Source organism: Catharus ustulatus, chromosome 2 (assembly GCF_009819885.2).
Source record: "Catharus ustulatus isolate bCatUst1 chromosome 2, bCatUst1.pri.v2, whole genome shotgun sequence".
NCBI classification, from domain to species: domain Eukaryota; kingdom Metazoa; phylum Chordata; class Aves; order Passeriformes; family Turdidae; genus Catharus; species Catharus ustulatus.
Window position 1 is genome coordinate 95,750,262 of NC_046222.1, and position 15,461 is coordinate 95,765,722.

Below are 15,461 nucleotides of genomic sequence, written 5' to 3' on the forward strand. Positions count from 1 at the left end.
TATGTAATTATTTTTGGAAACACTGTTATGTTATTGGGTACCAGGGTTTTTAATTGTGATTCTGCTGAAAATAATTATGGATGTTTAATTATTCATTTTTGGAAAGTTGTAGTTTATTTCTAATGACTGTGGCAACAGTGTGATTTAACAAACAGAATGTGAAATAGCAGTCCCAGAACCTGTGGAGTCTAGAGTGAGGGGAATGTATCTTCTATAGCTGTCGTGATGACATTGAGAAAGTAGTTCTTCATATTCAGCACAACAGTTTCTTTCATCTGGAGTTCAAGTCCAAATAAGCACTAAAAAAAAGGTGTTGGCCAGGACCCTTGAGGTGAAAGCCACTTCTGGAATGGGAAACTGCAGTTAAATGTGAAAGGTTTCTTGGCAACTTTACTGCTAGCATTTGCACCTTGATTTTAAAGTTTTAAGAGAGACATTCACCTACTTTTTCTGTTCAGGAAAATGCAACACGTGCAATTAATTCTCTATGGAATTTTGGTTTGAGACCTAGAGATTCCTGAAAGGAAACCTATGTTCCATATCTGAAGACATTTTAAAAAGATTTCAAGAAAATCATTTCATGGGTATGTGTTTCATCTGTAGTTTGGAGAGACTGATTCTGATGTAATTCCTCAAATTGATCCACCATCTTTTTATATTGCTAGCACAGGACTCTTTTAAAAAGATTTCTTTTCTATGAAAATGAAACATTTGCATAGACAAAATCAGCTTCTGTAGATGAAGTTCCCTAGAGGCAGTCTGAGTTTCTATGTAGTTGGTAAAGTACAACCTGAGGACCTAGCTATGTAAAATTAAGAAACTTGTGAATAAAACTGAACTGGAATCTGTTGCATTCCAGGATAGTTCATCCTTGATTACTTTTCCATAAAAAGAGAGAAGTCAGGAAGACTATTTCTTCCCATTTTGTAATAACAAAAAAATAAGCTTATAGTATGAGCCGTTCTTCTTTGGTTAGTTGTTGTGTGGAGGCCTGACAGTAGGTGTTAGCATTTCTTAATACAGGATGTGTTCGTGCTGTAGTGTGAAAGACATGAGTGTACTTAGTGACATTTAACAATAAAATATACTTTCCCAGAAGTAGAATGATGGCAGCTCCTTTTTCATAGTAGATATTAAATTGTTATATTTGGCATTTATTAAGGTATCATAGTTAGAGTAACTGTTTGGGCTGAGATTCTGGAAATGCTTGTATAAAGATTATGTCTTAAGTACACACACAGTCAGTCTCAGGACCCTGTGGTAATTTCTTTTAATATATTATATAAGGTGTTGGTTTAACATCATTTGGCTCACAGTAGATTTCTCACTTGTCATTATAATTAATCCCCATTTGTTCATAAATAGGTGTTCACCTACTGTGTGTATGCATAAAATGCCCATTGACTAACAAATGGGAATACAGTAGTCACTAAGAGAAACAAAATTGCCATTTTATAAAATCAAGTTAAGCCTTTTGTTTGCTTCAGAATTCTGAAAATTTCTGTTCAGAATACCAGTAGGGGATTAATGAAAGTAATAGGTTAGGTCTCTTACACTCCATGCATATTAAATCTGTTGAAGCACTGACAAACCACTCCAAGTCTATGGAAAAAATTATCAGCGAGTAATAGCCCTAAGGTAGCCTAACTAACAAAGAACCATTCTTCTTGAGAGAAGATTTTAAACTCAGATTTTATTGTAATTCTGCTTGTCTGTACTGTCTAATGGAAATATAAATGAGACCACTGCCAGAAGGGTTTATTTGGTTGGTTCATTTTACTGTACAAGCACAGTATTTCTGTCTGAAGATCTACTATGCACTCTCTGAAGTTGGCTATGCTTGCCAGACTCTTACATCTGGGAGCTTTTGGTGGCTAGCTCTTTCTGGTTTGTTTTTAAAAACAAATGCAAATAAACATCTCTGACAAATGCATTTTTTGCATTATTAAATTATGGTTTAGTTGCATTGAAGAGGGAGAGTAAGATGATGTTGAATAGAAATGTGTGTCATAGGGCTTTGTAAGGTGCTTTGCCTTGCATTTTGACCAGAATGGTTTGGAATATTGATACACTAACTTCATTTTGTTGTAGGTAAATAATGCTAGTATCTAAGGATACCTGCAAATAATGCAGGTATCTAAGGAAAAAAAAAGATGTCACTTGAGTCTTCTCTGGGCAATTAGTTCAAGTTTAGCAAGGATTTTAGTGATTCACAGTTGTTTCCAAATGCAGTGATCAATGAAATGCTTATTTAGGCTATGTAAAATAGCTATTACTGCCACAACAAACATGGCTTTTTAGACTTGAGGAAACTATGTCTGGAAATTGTAGAAAGTGGGATTCCAAATGTTTAAAGTTTGGCTTTTTCCTGTTACCTCAAATAAAATCTCTATGCTTGATCTGTCAGCAGGCACTGTTAGCAAGCACTGATATTTTCAGAAAGATAAATAGATAAGTATTGTGATTTCTTCTGGAAGTCACAGCACTTGAAATTTTACTGGAAAATCACTGTGTATAAAGGTGGTCTTTGCACTTGAGTAGTTCTGGAAAGTTATGATAAATGCATTCTATAAAACTCTACTACATTTGGCAGAGGAAAGTTCACTCATTCTGATGCAGCAGAGTACAGCCTTCAGAATGAGGCTTTACTTCTGAGGATTCCAGAGGAAATACCTGCTTTTCTTCTCAGCACACCACATATGTGTCATGTTTTCTTACTGATTTGGTTGCCTACTGTGCAAATGTTATGCTATTTCTTGCATAAGAAAGTACACAGGAAATGTTTTGATGATGCTTTTGTGGGGGAAAAGTCACATATAAGATCTTTCTTCTTGTTTTCAGAGAGCTATTGCCTATCTCTTTCCTTCTGGCTTATTTGACGAGCAAGCCAGACCTATGATGAAGGTAGGTTTTCTTGTTACATTTCTGAATAGCTGTAGCATGAAACTTTGAGTACCTCTTTCATTTTGCTGATATTTTTTATTTATTTACAGCATCCTAATGAAGTTTTTCCAGAGCAGAGAAGTAAGTGTTCTTAGATATTTATTTTATTATTTCTAAGTATTAGATTTGTTGCTTATGTAGAATTTCTTGTTTTTATGGATTGGCTCTTTTCCCTATGTCCCTAATGAATACTAAGACATGAGCAGTGAAAGTCTATTCTGATATTCTGTGTTTTAGGATAGAAATTAGTGGTCTGTTCTGGAGTACCACTGATCTTTTCAGAAGTTACATTAACTGACTAAGATAAATGTTTTTCATTGCTTAAAAATAAGCAATAAATAGAATGATGTGGAGAATCTCTTGAAGTTACAGGAAAACCTTTTGTTAAATTCAGTTGCTTTTTGTCAGAACTGTCTGTCAACTTTATAAAATATTCATTAATACGATTTTAAACCAAAAGTTTTCCTTGTCACTTTGTTGCTCTAGAAGATTAGAAATTAGAGTTTTGAATTTTTTAGAATAATAGGCAGAGTGGAACCTCTTCTAATAAGTTCTTTGATCTTAAATTCCTAACTCTGCATGTCTGTCCATGCCGTCTTTAGTCTTGCTCCTTAGACACTGTATAAAGTTCCGGATGTCAGTGATATCCTAGTATGTTGGTCAGTTCAATAAAATCAAATATTTCATTTTATATAGAACATTTACAACATAAGGTCAAAACCTATTGTCTGTTTTTGACTAGTATTTTGTATGAACTAGTAGCATGGCTGTGAAATTCTATCTGAGCTATCAAATCTCAAACACTTCTGATCATCATTAAAATCTTAAAATTTTCCTTCCTTTTTCCTGCTGCTGGAATAATTGATAGTTGTTTTTTAGGGGATTTTGTGTCTTTGGAAGGCTGTATAAATTATCTGACACTTTGGAATTTCAGCGTTCAAGTTGTATCATGCCTTACTTTTTAACTTTCCTGTAATGTGAAGTAAAAAAGTAGAAAGTGAAAGGGTAGGAGGGAGTTAATAAAGTAGTTTTAAAATGCAAGGGCTCTTTTATGAAAGAACTAGGCTACTATGCTATATGCTTTCAGGACTAAAGAATTCTTTGAAATGCTAACTGTATACTGAGGACTGTACAAATTACTAAAAATGTGTAGTTTTGTATTTACATCTAAAAATAACACTTCTAATAAGTATCTCTTAAGGCAGCTTTGTCTTGTCTATGTATTGAGTCTTTGATAACTTTGAAGTACAAAAACTTAAATTTATGCTTTGGAAAGTTTTCAGAACAGTTTTTTTCAACAAAATGTGCTTTCACAACTGCATACATGGAAAATCACATAGTCCACTAGTAGTATATGTGGGTTAAACTCCCCTGTATCCTTTCTTTTCTGCTCAGTTTTGCATCTTTAACTGGATAATATGCCTGGGACTTTCTCTACAGTTCAATTTGTAAAAAGCTCTCAGGTTTTTATTTTTGTAATTTTTCTGTATTTGAAAGAGATCTTTGTTACGTTATCGAAGTTTGTAATTTGTTTCTTTTCTCTCCAAAGTTGAAGTTCATTTGTCTTTAAATAACATTTTGTAATTGATAAAACACACTGGACATGCTGAATTAATGTGGAACATTTGTTTTCTTACTGAACTAATTATGTAAACTATAGGATAGGCCTGTGTATTTAAATATCACAAATGTAATAACACAAAAGTTCTGAATTGTTGCCCACAAAAGACAATTGTACACATACTTAGTTTAGCTTAGAAGTAGTATGCTAATAAAAATCTTCTTTGTTTTAGCACTGCTTTTCCAGACCTGCTTATCTTTAATCTTTCATTTTTCAATGTGGATTTCACTTGTCTCTTACTTTGTGCTTCTTTTTACTCTAAAATGTATATTTCTATTTGTAGTGCCACCTATACAGTCTTTAGAGTTGTATATGAGAGATTTCCTTATGTAAAATATTATTTACAGCTATAATGTTAAATTTTTATTATAATTGCAGAAGGAGATTAGGTTTAAAAAAGATTGTCTAAAGTAGTAGATTTCCAGGCAGATTGAGCACGTGTAAAATATCTTTGTTCTCTGATATTTAAAAGGACAATCAGTATTATGAAAGAAGTTTATAACTGCAGTTAAATACAAGGGATTTTTTTTAGTGATTTTATATTGCTTTCTTGTCTAATCTTGCCTTCCATTAGAAATCCAGTGGGGAGAAGATGGGCGACCATTTCACTTCCTCTTTTATACTGGCAAGCAGTCATATTATTCATTAATGCATGTAAGTATGTTATCTGTAATAAATAATGTCAGCTCCCAGTCAAGTGCATGTTATTCTAGAGGTGCCACTCAGGAGCTCCTGAGTTTAGTTATGTTTTCACAGTAGGCCATAATATCACCACTGAAGCTACATGCAATGTGTATTTTTGTGTCACAATATTCATTATTATGAGCATTTTTGTGTCACATTTAGGAGAGCACACTATGTAATAGTTTTTCCTTTAATTTTTGGTCCATTTAAAAATTTTGTATGGACTGGTTTTGAATAGTCTGAATGTTTTCTTATGAGCTGTATCTAGTTGCTAGCAAAAAATTAGTAGTGGAGAATGCACATACAACAAAAATGGCTAGTTCTAGCAAAGTTCATTGTAGAATAAAAAATAGTTCTTTTTTTTTCCTCTGTGAAGGGCAAAGCTATAGGAAATGTTATTTGTGCTGACATTTAGTGTGAAGAAAATTTGCATTTAAACTGCTTAATTGATTTTTCTAAGATAGTTCCATTCATGCAAACTTAAGGCTTTTTCTGATTAATATGGTTCCAGGAGTAAAGGATCTGCATCTTTTACCTTTATGAAAAAAGCTGTATCTAATAGAACACCACTAGACCCCGAGTCTTGGCATGGAGTGTGAACAGCCCTTGCATATCTGTGACCATCAGTAGCACAAGCATTATCTGCGTCTTTAGAAGAGTCCATGGAAAGACATTCATATTTCTTATATGCACTTAAAGAAGACAAAAGCATTAATAATGTATAATGTTATAATGCAGAAATATTTAATTGGATATTCATGTCAGATTTTGTTTCCTCATTAGATAGTTTTAAGAAGTTAGTTCTGTGGTTAGTAGTCAGGAAAACAAACTTTATAGTCACAAATTCAGTGCACAACTTTACTGAGTATAGTGTTTTTATTAGAATGATCTGATATTTATTTGTGTTCTGTGTACCCAAAGGACAAAATCCCCTCTTGTCAGGTACATTTATTTCTTTGGGAGAATAAAAACCACCCCCACTTTTTTTTTTTCTTTTTTTTTTTTTGTTGTTGACCTTGGGCAAATGAGCTTCTTGCCCTGGCAGAAATGAAATGAATGATAAATGTAGAGAGTGTCTTTGCTGAGTAATGGAGCTGCAGCATAGACTTTCCACAGAGGTTTTCTCCTGCACAGCCCGAGGCAGCCCGAGGACCCCTGCTGTTCATTTAAATAGGTATGTCAAATCTGCCTCGAAACGCCGCTGGTTTGATCTGTGGTAATATTTGTGAAGGTTCCATATGGACTTGAGCCCCCTGCAGTGCTAAGAAATAATGTACAACGCTTCATGGTGCAGACGCAAATTTTCTCTGAAAAGGGATGCAGTGCTGTGTTTTAGCTGTCGGAGAGGATGATGGAGCTGACGCACTAGGCCTGTCAACTTGTTACACGGATGGGTTGCACGCAGCAAGGCTGTGGAAAATCTGTGCCTTTTAACTTTTCTACTTAATCACGGTTGTAGCATTGCCTTTAGACTGTATGCTACATTAATTCTCTTCCTGCCTTCTGCCTTTCATCCCAAGTTTCACGGAAAAAAGTAAAGCATGCAGGTCTTGTAGAGGAGCCTTATCAAACAGCTGTCATCTGACAAGCCATTTGCATTTGTTTTGGCTGAAACAGAGCAACCCAAGGGCAAGATGTTTTGTTGCATTCCATCATAATGAAGAAGTTACAAATTTTACAAGGAGCACAAGTTTATTTTTAGCTCTTCCTAGCCGTTAGAGTATGCAAGCTTGCCTTGGAAATCTCTGAACGTATAGCGCGCGTTTTGTTTCTAAGAGCGTGACAGCCAACTTCAAACAAATGGCCTTGACAAATGCATTTTGCATTAGTATAGGATACTTGAGTGTTCTTCAACTGTTTCTGAATATTTTCATTAAATAGGCTTCTATAAATGTAAATCCATTAAGTGAGATTTAACAGGGTTTTTTTAAGTCGGCCAAATGAAAGCCAAAATCTGCATGAAATTCCCAACATTGTTTTAACCACTTATTAAACTAATAAGTGGTTAACCTTAATGCAATGTATTTAACAAAATGTATTCTTAAGTCTCAAAACTAATTAATTTGTCCAGAAAAGTGTTGTATTTTAATACAGCCTAGTGTAAGTAATCAATCCGATTTGAGGATGTCTCTTAAATTGCTATTAAATCTAATAAACGGGATAAACATATTATTTAGCTTAAACTTATATGCCATTAATTACTACATAGGCTCATGTGGAACTTAAGTTTTATTACTTGTTGGTTATATAACTGGGCATATCATTATTGTTTAGTTAGTCCTAATAAATAATATTGTCCACTTAGAAAATAAAGATAAATAAATAGTTAGAAAATAAACTATCTTTGTATGTATTATGGTTGCCAGCGTACGTGTTTAGCTTTCAATATGAAATGAACTATCATACAAGATATTTGTTTCATGCTTTATTGTTTTTGTTCTGCTTGTTGAATAAAGTTTAGCTGTAGGGAAAAAGGACAATTTCTTTTTTTTCTGATACACAAATGAATGTTTATCGCATGAAACACCATTTCACAAATGTTTGATAGTACATTTGACAATCACTTAAAAGTTTTTTAGAATAATAGCATTTTTGTAATGTGCAGAGCAAGACAAAATGTTATCTTCATACCATTGTATACAGGAAAATAGTAATTCCATGTAATCATGCTTCTTGTACGTTTTTTAGAAATATCAGGGCTTGTGGATTGAGGTAAATGCTCTAACAACTGAGCATTCAAACTCTCAAAAATATTCCAAAAGTTAAAACCTTGTAAAGTGTATCCTGAACTCAAAACACAAGAAACAAAGTAAAGTGCAAACTGAGGTAAAATGCGGGCTCTGCAGCATATCTTAACTATAATGTTAATAGAATTTTTTCCCCATAAAGATCTCTTTTAGGGTTTCATTTGCTCTTTTCTTCCATATATTTTAATGCAGAGTAAAGTATTTTTTTATTATTTTAAGTGTCCTTGTAGCAATCTGAAATTTGATCTCTCTATTAGAAATGGAAGCATTTCAGTACATAGTCAAGCTTGTAAAATCAGCTATTTTGATTGTGTAATAGCTGAGTTTACAAGACACACAGATGTGTACAGTCATGAATTGGACTATTGAATCCTCAAGTGATTAGTAAAATCTTCACCTGCCAGCTTTGAAAAAGCAAGTGTGTCTTCAGAAGCTTTCTTTAGCTGTTGGGGAGTGAAGATTTGTCAGATAAATTATTGGGCATTAGATGTGATTCCTGATTTTGCAAAGGCTCATCCACATACTTTACTTCACACGTGAGTGGTTCTTTCAGTCTGTTGGCTTTATTTCTATACACAGATTAGATACATGTATCAATTTATTTTTTTTTAGTACTTCAGACCAAAATTTTATAAGAGTTGCAAGTCCACTTGCATTGCCAGAAATATGTATATGTAGGAAATTATATTTAACATTTCTCTTACACTTGGAATTACTTTAAAATGCTACTTTTCAATGTTGCTTGACTTCATCTCCTGTGTAAAGGGTTCTTTGTCTGAATAGACATGATTGCTGTAATTTAACTAGAACAGTTTAAAGAGATCATTTTAATTCTTAAAAGTGCGTGTTCTTAGAACTTAAACAGGCTGTGGAGTGTTGGTGTTCTTTGGGATTACTTAGGGAGGGTCTTCAGGAAAATTTTATTGTTGCAGCTGTTCTAAAGATTTTTGTCATTGTAACTGACAATTTCTGAGGCTAAAGAGTGGTAGGTCGTAACTCATATCTTGTTTTATTTGCCCGTGTTTATCAGTAGTTTGCAAATATAACAAAATCCTAAAGTCTTCTTTTAACTTGTGTCCTGTTACCTGAAAATACTTGAGTTGCTGTTTAGAAGCAATTCTGACTGTAGTCAGTGTTAAGGTCGCAATTGTGATTACCTCCCTATGTCCTTTTTAAAAGAACTGTGTTGTAGCTGTGTTGAGCTCCTGTTCATGTATTTTTGCTGACCATACAATAAATAAAAATGTATGCCAGAATGTATTAGAGGAGGTTGGGTGTTTGTGAGGAGGCAGACAGGAATCTGCTTTTGCAGGTAGAGTGGTGCCACCCTCTGCTTTTGAAGGCAAGAGGTAAGTCAAGAGTAGCAGTGAGATGAAAAACCTCCTTACACATTTATAAGACCTAATAACCCAGTACCTCTTCTAGGCATCTGACACCAAAATATTATCTTTGTGCCTAGTTTACCTTTTTCAAATGCAGGAACTCATTGAGCTCGTCAGATTCAGTCTCTGAGACTGTCCCAACTGAACTCTCCCCAGCTTGCTGAGGGACAGACACAGCCCGCCTTCCCCTTCTCTTCCCTTGCTCTGTGGTCCCAAGCAGAAGTTTCCATACTCATTCTTTTCTATGTCTTAACTACAGATACATAAAAACTGCTTGTTGCAGGCAGATCTCATGCTCTCTAACCCAAACTGTATGTGCTTTTAATGTATGTACAATCATTTTTGAAGCCTAATGGTCAGCTCTGAATGGAATCGATTACTAGAGTGATGTGACTTAAATCTTCCCCACAGTAGTAATACCATATCTTTTCCTAGAGGACTACAGTTATATTTGTGAGGTTTGGAAATACTTGAAAATCTAATTTCTGCTCTGTTATGCAATGTTGCCTGTATTTGAGGATAAATAAACTTTAAGTTGAAATTTTTTTCTAGTTCCTATCTGATACAATTATCTCATGAAAAAGAAAGGATTTCTGTAAGGTTTACTACTATAATATATGAATTCTCATGCTGTCACAAAAGTGAATTATTTGGTATTTCAGGATTTTTAACTGTGGAATAAGTTTAAAAATATTTTGTTCCACTGTGCCATTAAAAATGTCATCAGTGACCTGCGTCAGAGACTTCGGAGTTGTCTCTATTTAAATGCTTTGAGTGCAACTCAGATAACAATCTGTTCTTTGTTCATACATTTTAAGCACAAATATTTTTAGTGTATGTGCAGGTGTATTTTATATTGGTGAAAAAATCAGCTTGAACAGTAGGTGTTTATAACTAAGCAAAGGGCTTCTATTTTGGGGTTATTTTTAAGCTGTTGCAGAAATTTCTCTACATCCTAATAAAAATCCCAGTTTTATGTTAAGAACTAATATTTCATTAGTTAATATCTGACAGGACAGAGCTGTCTCATGTTTCTTCCTTTACTGTTTTTTTTGTAAGCAATACAAATAAAAAAACCCTGAACCATTGCTTCTTGTCCCCACTAATTCCTACAGTTATTTCTCTCTAGTATTTGCTAAAACTCATATTGGTATGGTATAGGAAAGTGACTGTAAGCTTTCTATTTCACTTTTAAAGGGAAGTAAATTATTTGGCATAGAAGTACTTGGTTGTAGTGCAACTGTCCTGTTGTTTCAATATGATTTACAATTATTTCTCCAAATACTCTTATTTACCTTTGCGTTTGGATCACTGTTGTGATTAAGAGTATTAGATGTTATATTTTAGAATTTTAGTCTCTGAACTGAAAAAAAACCTAAAAATACTTTATTTAAAATGTGTTTCTTTTGTAATGTTTTTACTGTGACTTTTTTGAGTATTTTCTCCTTTTGCTTTTTTTTCCCCTCCTTTTTTCCTGAAGTACTAAATCACTGTCACACCATTGTTTGAAAATAATAACATAGCTAAGAATTTTGAGAAAACATTTAAAAACACTGAAAATTCAAAGTACATCTACAGATTGAAGGAACCTAAGGTTCTTACTATGGTAAATGTGCAACTTTAGTCCATGTGGACATGCTAGGGTAAGAAGTTGTGACCTGATACAGACCACTAGTAAACCTGATACTTCTACATGTGCAAAAATCCTGACTAAATTAAATTAATTCAGTATTAAACCTTGCCAGTATTTTGAGGAAGTCAAACCAAAATGTGAATGCACTGATGAAATTATTGTGCAGTATGTTTTGGAGTTGCATTTATTATACAAATATAGTTGTCTTTCTGTATACAGTTGAGAATTTTTTTACAAGCATATGTAAGGAGGCAAAGAACAGTGTTGCAGAATTCAAAATCTGTGAATTTGAACTGTGCATGTTTTCTTTTTTGTTAGAGCTCTGCTTGTTTTCTGACCTCTATTTTAAGTGTTTGAAGAGTAAAACCACATAAATATGTGTTTTAATTAGCAAAGTTTTAATATTAAATGAAAAAAATCTTTTTAAATACTTCTTCTATATATATTTAAGGAAACATATGAAAAATGGCTGAATGTTCAGAAACATCAAGACCAACTGATAGCTCAAGACCTTCCTGTTCAGAAGGAAAAAAGGTAAGCTTCCAATTAGAATGAGTAGTAGTTTTCTTAATGTGCTTTCATATTCTGGTTTTGGCACTTCTCGTAGTTCCCCACCTGCCTTTTATTCCACAAACACATTTTCAGGCTTTTGCTCTATTCGTTGTGTAATATTTGTAGGGTAATTCAATGTTGAAATGTTTTACTAGATATATGTGGAGCACTCAGTTCTCACTGTTAGAGTAGGGAACCTCCATCTATTTCTCTTACTCTTTAATCTCTCTTTACTCTTTTCAATATTCTTTGCTTCATAAAAGTTCTGAAGTGTGATCTGAAAATAAACAGAAAATATCCAGAATTCTATGTTTCTGTATGAAACATATGTATGTTCATATATGTCTGATTTATATATGTATAAAGCCTGTATTTTGTATTAATTTTTCTAATTATGTCTTTTATTGAAGTATTTTGAAAAAAGGAGGTAAACTTTTTATAAGAAGGGCTTTTAAAGTACTAACTACATTATTCTTGCTTTTAAAATCTCAGGACTTTAATAATGTCACTCTATTGCTCTATTGCTGCCAAAAGCAACTCTTTAATAATCTTTAATTGCAATTCTTGACTATTTTAACTTACCAATATTTAAATTTGAGAGTCTCAAAATACTTAATTTCACTATTTTTCTTCTAATGGCTTTGAACAGAAATCATCAAAACCTAGTAATTTTAGAAAAGCTTGTTTGACTGGATTTCATTAATTATCACCACCACTATTAATAATTGAATTTAGTGTCTCTTTTTTTCTGTTTAACTTCTCTGGTATGCACAGCAAACTATTCATCTTTTCTGTCCAGTTAGCCACTGGACAAAATCATCCATGTCAACTAGAAGCTCTGGGAAATCTACAGTTGTTGGTTTCTAAGTATTCAGTCAGGATATGCTTTTAAGTGCTGTGTTTTCCTCTTAGACTTTAGTCTTGATTTTTTGAGATATCTTGCAAGGATTTTAAGAAAATTAAGTTAAGCAAGTATTTGAAATAAATGGACATAGCTAGGAAGTTTTGGTTTAAGCATTTACTGCTTTTCTGTACAGTTACCTTTTTCCCAGTCCCAAGTTGTTTTTATCTTTTTTCTTGCTGTGTATTTTCTAACCAGATTTATGCATTGCTCCAAGAGCACATCATGTTGGTTTGTCACTTCTTCATTTCTACCATTTGTTATTTATGTTAGGAAGAGAAAGGATTAATTTGCTGAGATTATTTCAATTTCTTAAATAACAGAAGTTCATGTTTCTTCATGATATAAATAGCATTCTGTGACCCACAGAATGTTTTATTATAGATTCGTGTTAGGTTCTGAGCAGACAAGAGAACAAATGAATTTAGTTTCTTGCTGCATGCTGCTGAAAAATAGCCTGACTCCTTACAGAGCTCAGCCAGTGGATTTACTGATGTGAAAAACGACCTAAAGCTAGTCAGAGATGAAAGGTTTTTTCCCTGTTAGGTTTGTAAAGCTCAGAGAATTTAAAGGATTTTTGAGACTTACTTCTCACGCTGGATATGGTACTTCCTCTGAGATTAGTCTGGATAGGATAATTTATCTCCTAAGTGTAGGTAGGGTTGGTGGGAAAGGCTTTTTTTCTTTTCTTTTTTTTTTTTTGAGGCATGGAATTTGTTGGGGTTTGGTTTGAGGATTTTTTTTCCTAGAAAATCTATTTTGAATATATTCTGTAATATTAACTGTAGGGTTAGAACCTGATCTGAACTACTTCAAGTTTGTAGCTTTTCACAAGCAAGAAATTTTTTCCAGCTTCAGTGGAAATAGCAAGTAACAATATGTAAATGCATGTATATACTTGAGTCTGTCAAGATTGGAAGCTTTTTTAAATCATTGTTAGAATCTGCATTATTTCTAAATAATCCTTTCTCATGTCCTGACTCAGAAAAGCATTAAAATGCATTCTTGATAAGTAGTACTTCTTAAAAACACCTTCAGAAGGAGTGTTTTACTGAATCACAGCTTCATTAATGCTGCTAAAAATGCTAAAAAACCTGAGGAGTTAAGAAACTAGTTACTCTTTACCTTAATTTTACCTGATAATGTTGGTATGTACATTTATGACTGTTTAGTTGGTCACTTCAAACACTGGTTTTTCTTTGTGTTAGCATCTCTATATGAGGCTGTTTTCTTAGTAATTTCTGCTTTTGCTGTCATTAGTACAGTCCCTGTGCTGAGCAGCTCGAGGCTGCACAGTAGATACAATACAGGGTGCCACTGCTACATTAGTACTTAGTACTTTGACTGTGCTTACTGCTAGTGCTGTTCTCTATATTGATCAGAAAAGACCAGCAGCAAAAGAATTTGATTTTAACATTCTGCCTTTGATTTTGTTCTTTGCTGCTAGTAAACCAAATTTTTTGTCCTGGCAGCAGGCTTTTAAAGTAAGTCATAAGTTGGGAGGAAGATCACTTCCTATTACAGAACTACTCTAATTCAATCTCAGACTTCAATAATATGAATAATGCATAGCTGATACTCATAACAGTCATGTGGTTAATTCAATACATGAAGCTACCATACCTTTCAAAAGTCAGATCTTTTAAAATCAACCTAGCCTTCTCATGTTTACTATAGGAATGTGATCTGCATTCATTTGTAATGGAAAATGTATTTCTGAACGAAGACTGTATGTATGGTCTTTTGTGATGTAACTCTAATTGCATGGTTAATTAAAGGAAGAATATATGTGATATTTTAAACAGAAACCTGGCTGGCAGCAGATGGCTGACTAAGATTGAATTGGAAGAAATTTTGTTAGAAAAAGTGTCAGATGATGATGTAAGTAATTAATCTTCCCAATCTTAAGGAGGCTTGTGTTTTAAGAATATAGACTCTGGGTGGTTTTGGATGCAAAAGCAGGTGCTCTTCAGAAGGGTTTTCTGTCTTCTGATGAAGTCTGTATATGTTCACAGCACTGTCACATTCATGTTATTTTGAAATTACTTGTGTTGATATTTTTTATCTAGCACAATACATAACTCTTGAGAACTTTCCTTTGATACTATCATAATTTCATTTTTCTCCTGGCAGCATTGTGAGACTTAGAGCACTTGTTCCTTGTGATCTAATTGTGTGGTCAGGAATGGGGAATAAGAATTTATTATAGAAATAAATTGTCATTTATTGTATTTACAGATGAAAAACAAATGGGGCTAGAACCTCTGTTACTAATTGTAGAGAAGGGGTAAATATTCAACATGGGGAAATGCAATTAATTTCTACGCGAGTAAACTTGCACAGAGTTTATTTAATCTTAAGGATGACATGGTAATGATAGGAAAGTCACAGGGGGCTTACTAGAAATTAGGAGCCCTTCTTCTTAGTGATTGACTACAAAATCAAATAGCAGAAAAAGACACGAAGCTCTATAGATCTATGGTTTGATACAGATATCTCCTGATGCATTCTCCTTGGTGTGAATATGGTGGGAGAGGGAAGGGTTTTGCAGTTTCCTCAGAGTCTGCAAACTATATCACTCTGTGACTTTGGAGTTGTCCTTTACATCTATCTCTGGGGATAAGATTATTCGTTCTAATAGTCACACACTTTTTTCTCACCCCGAGCTTTTCCCTACAGTCCCCTGAAGAGCATTAGATTTTGTAACAGCAGGTTCAGTCTCTGTGGCTAGCTTTTGGAAGCTTGAATATGACAGTATCAGAATGTAACTCTATTTGTCTGAACATTCCAAGTGTTTTATCACCTAGAAGCAGTGTTCCTCTATCTTGTCTATCCTGTGAACAACAGCTTTGCAAAAATAGCACAACAGCAGCAAACATGCCCTTTGCTCAGTTGTCATCTGGAACAGTGGCATGTGGTGGCTTCCTTGTCTGTGGGGGATGTGAAAAGGTCTCAAGCAGATTGCGTCCATAAGTCAGAAGTAGTTATTGTAAATTCT

At 33.9% G+C, this 15,461-nt stretch overlaps 1 protein-coding gene across 2 annotated transcripts in view; it reads left to right on the forward strand.

Annotated features, from left to right (window-relative positions):
- MRPS9 (mitochondrial ribosomal protein S9) overlaps positions 1-15,461 on the forward strand; it is a 33,417-nt gene that overhangs the window by 12,216 nt on the left and 5,740 nt on the right. For both annotated transcript variants that reach the window (XM_033052694.1, XM_033052695.2), the window contains exons 3-7: positions 2,842-2,904; positions 2,994-3,024; positions 5,139-5,218; positions 11,462-11,544; positions 14,269-14,344. In XM_033052694.1, coding sequence (XP_032908585.1) covers positions 2,842-2,904; positions 2,994-3,024; positions 5,139-5,218; positions 11,462-11,544; positions 14,269-14,344 — 333 coding nt within the window. The remainder of the gene's footprint in view (positions 1-2,841; positions 2,905-2,993; positions 3,025-5,138; positions 5,219-11,461; positions 11,545-14,268; positions 14,345-15,461) is intronic.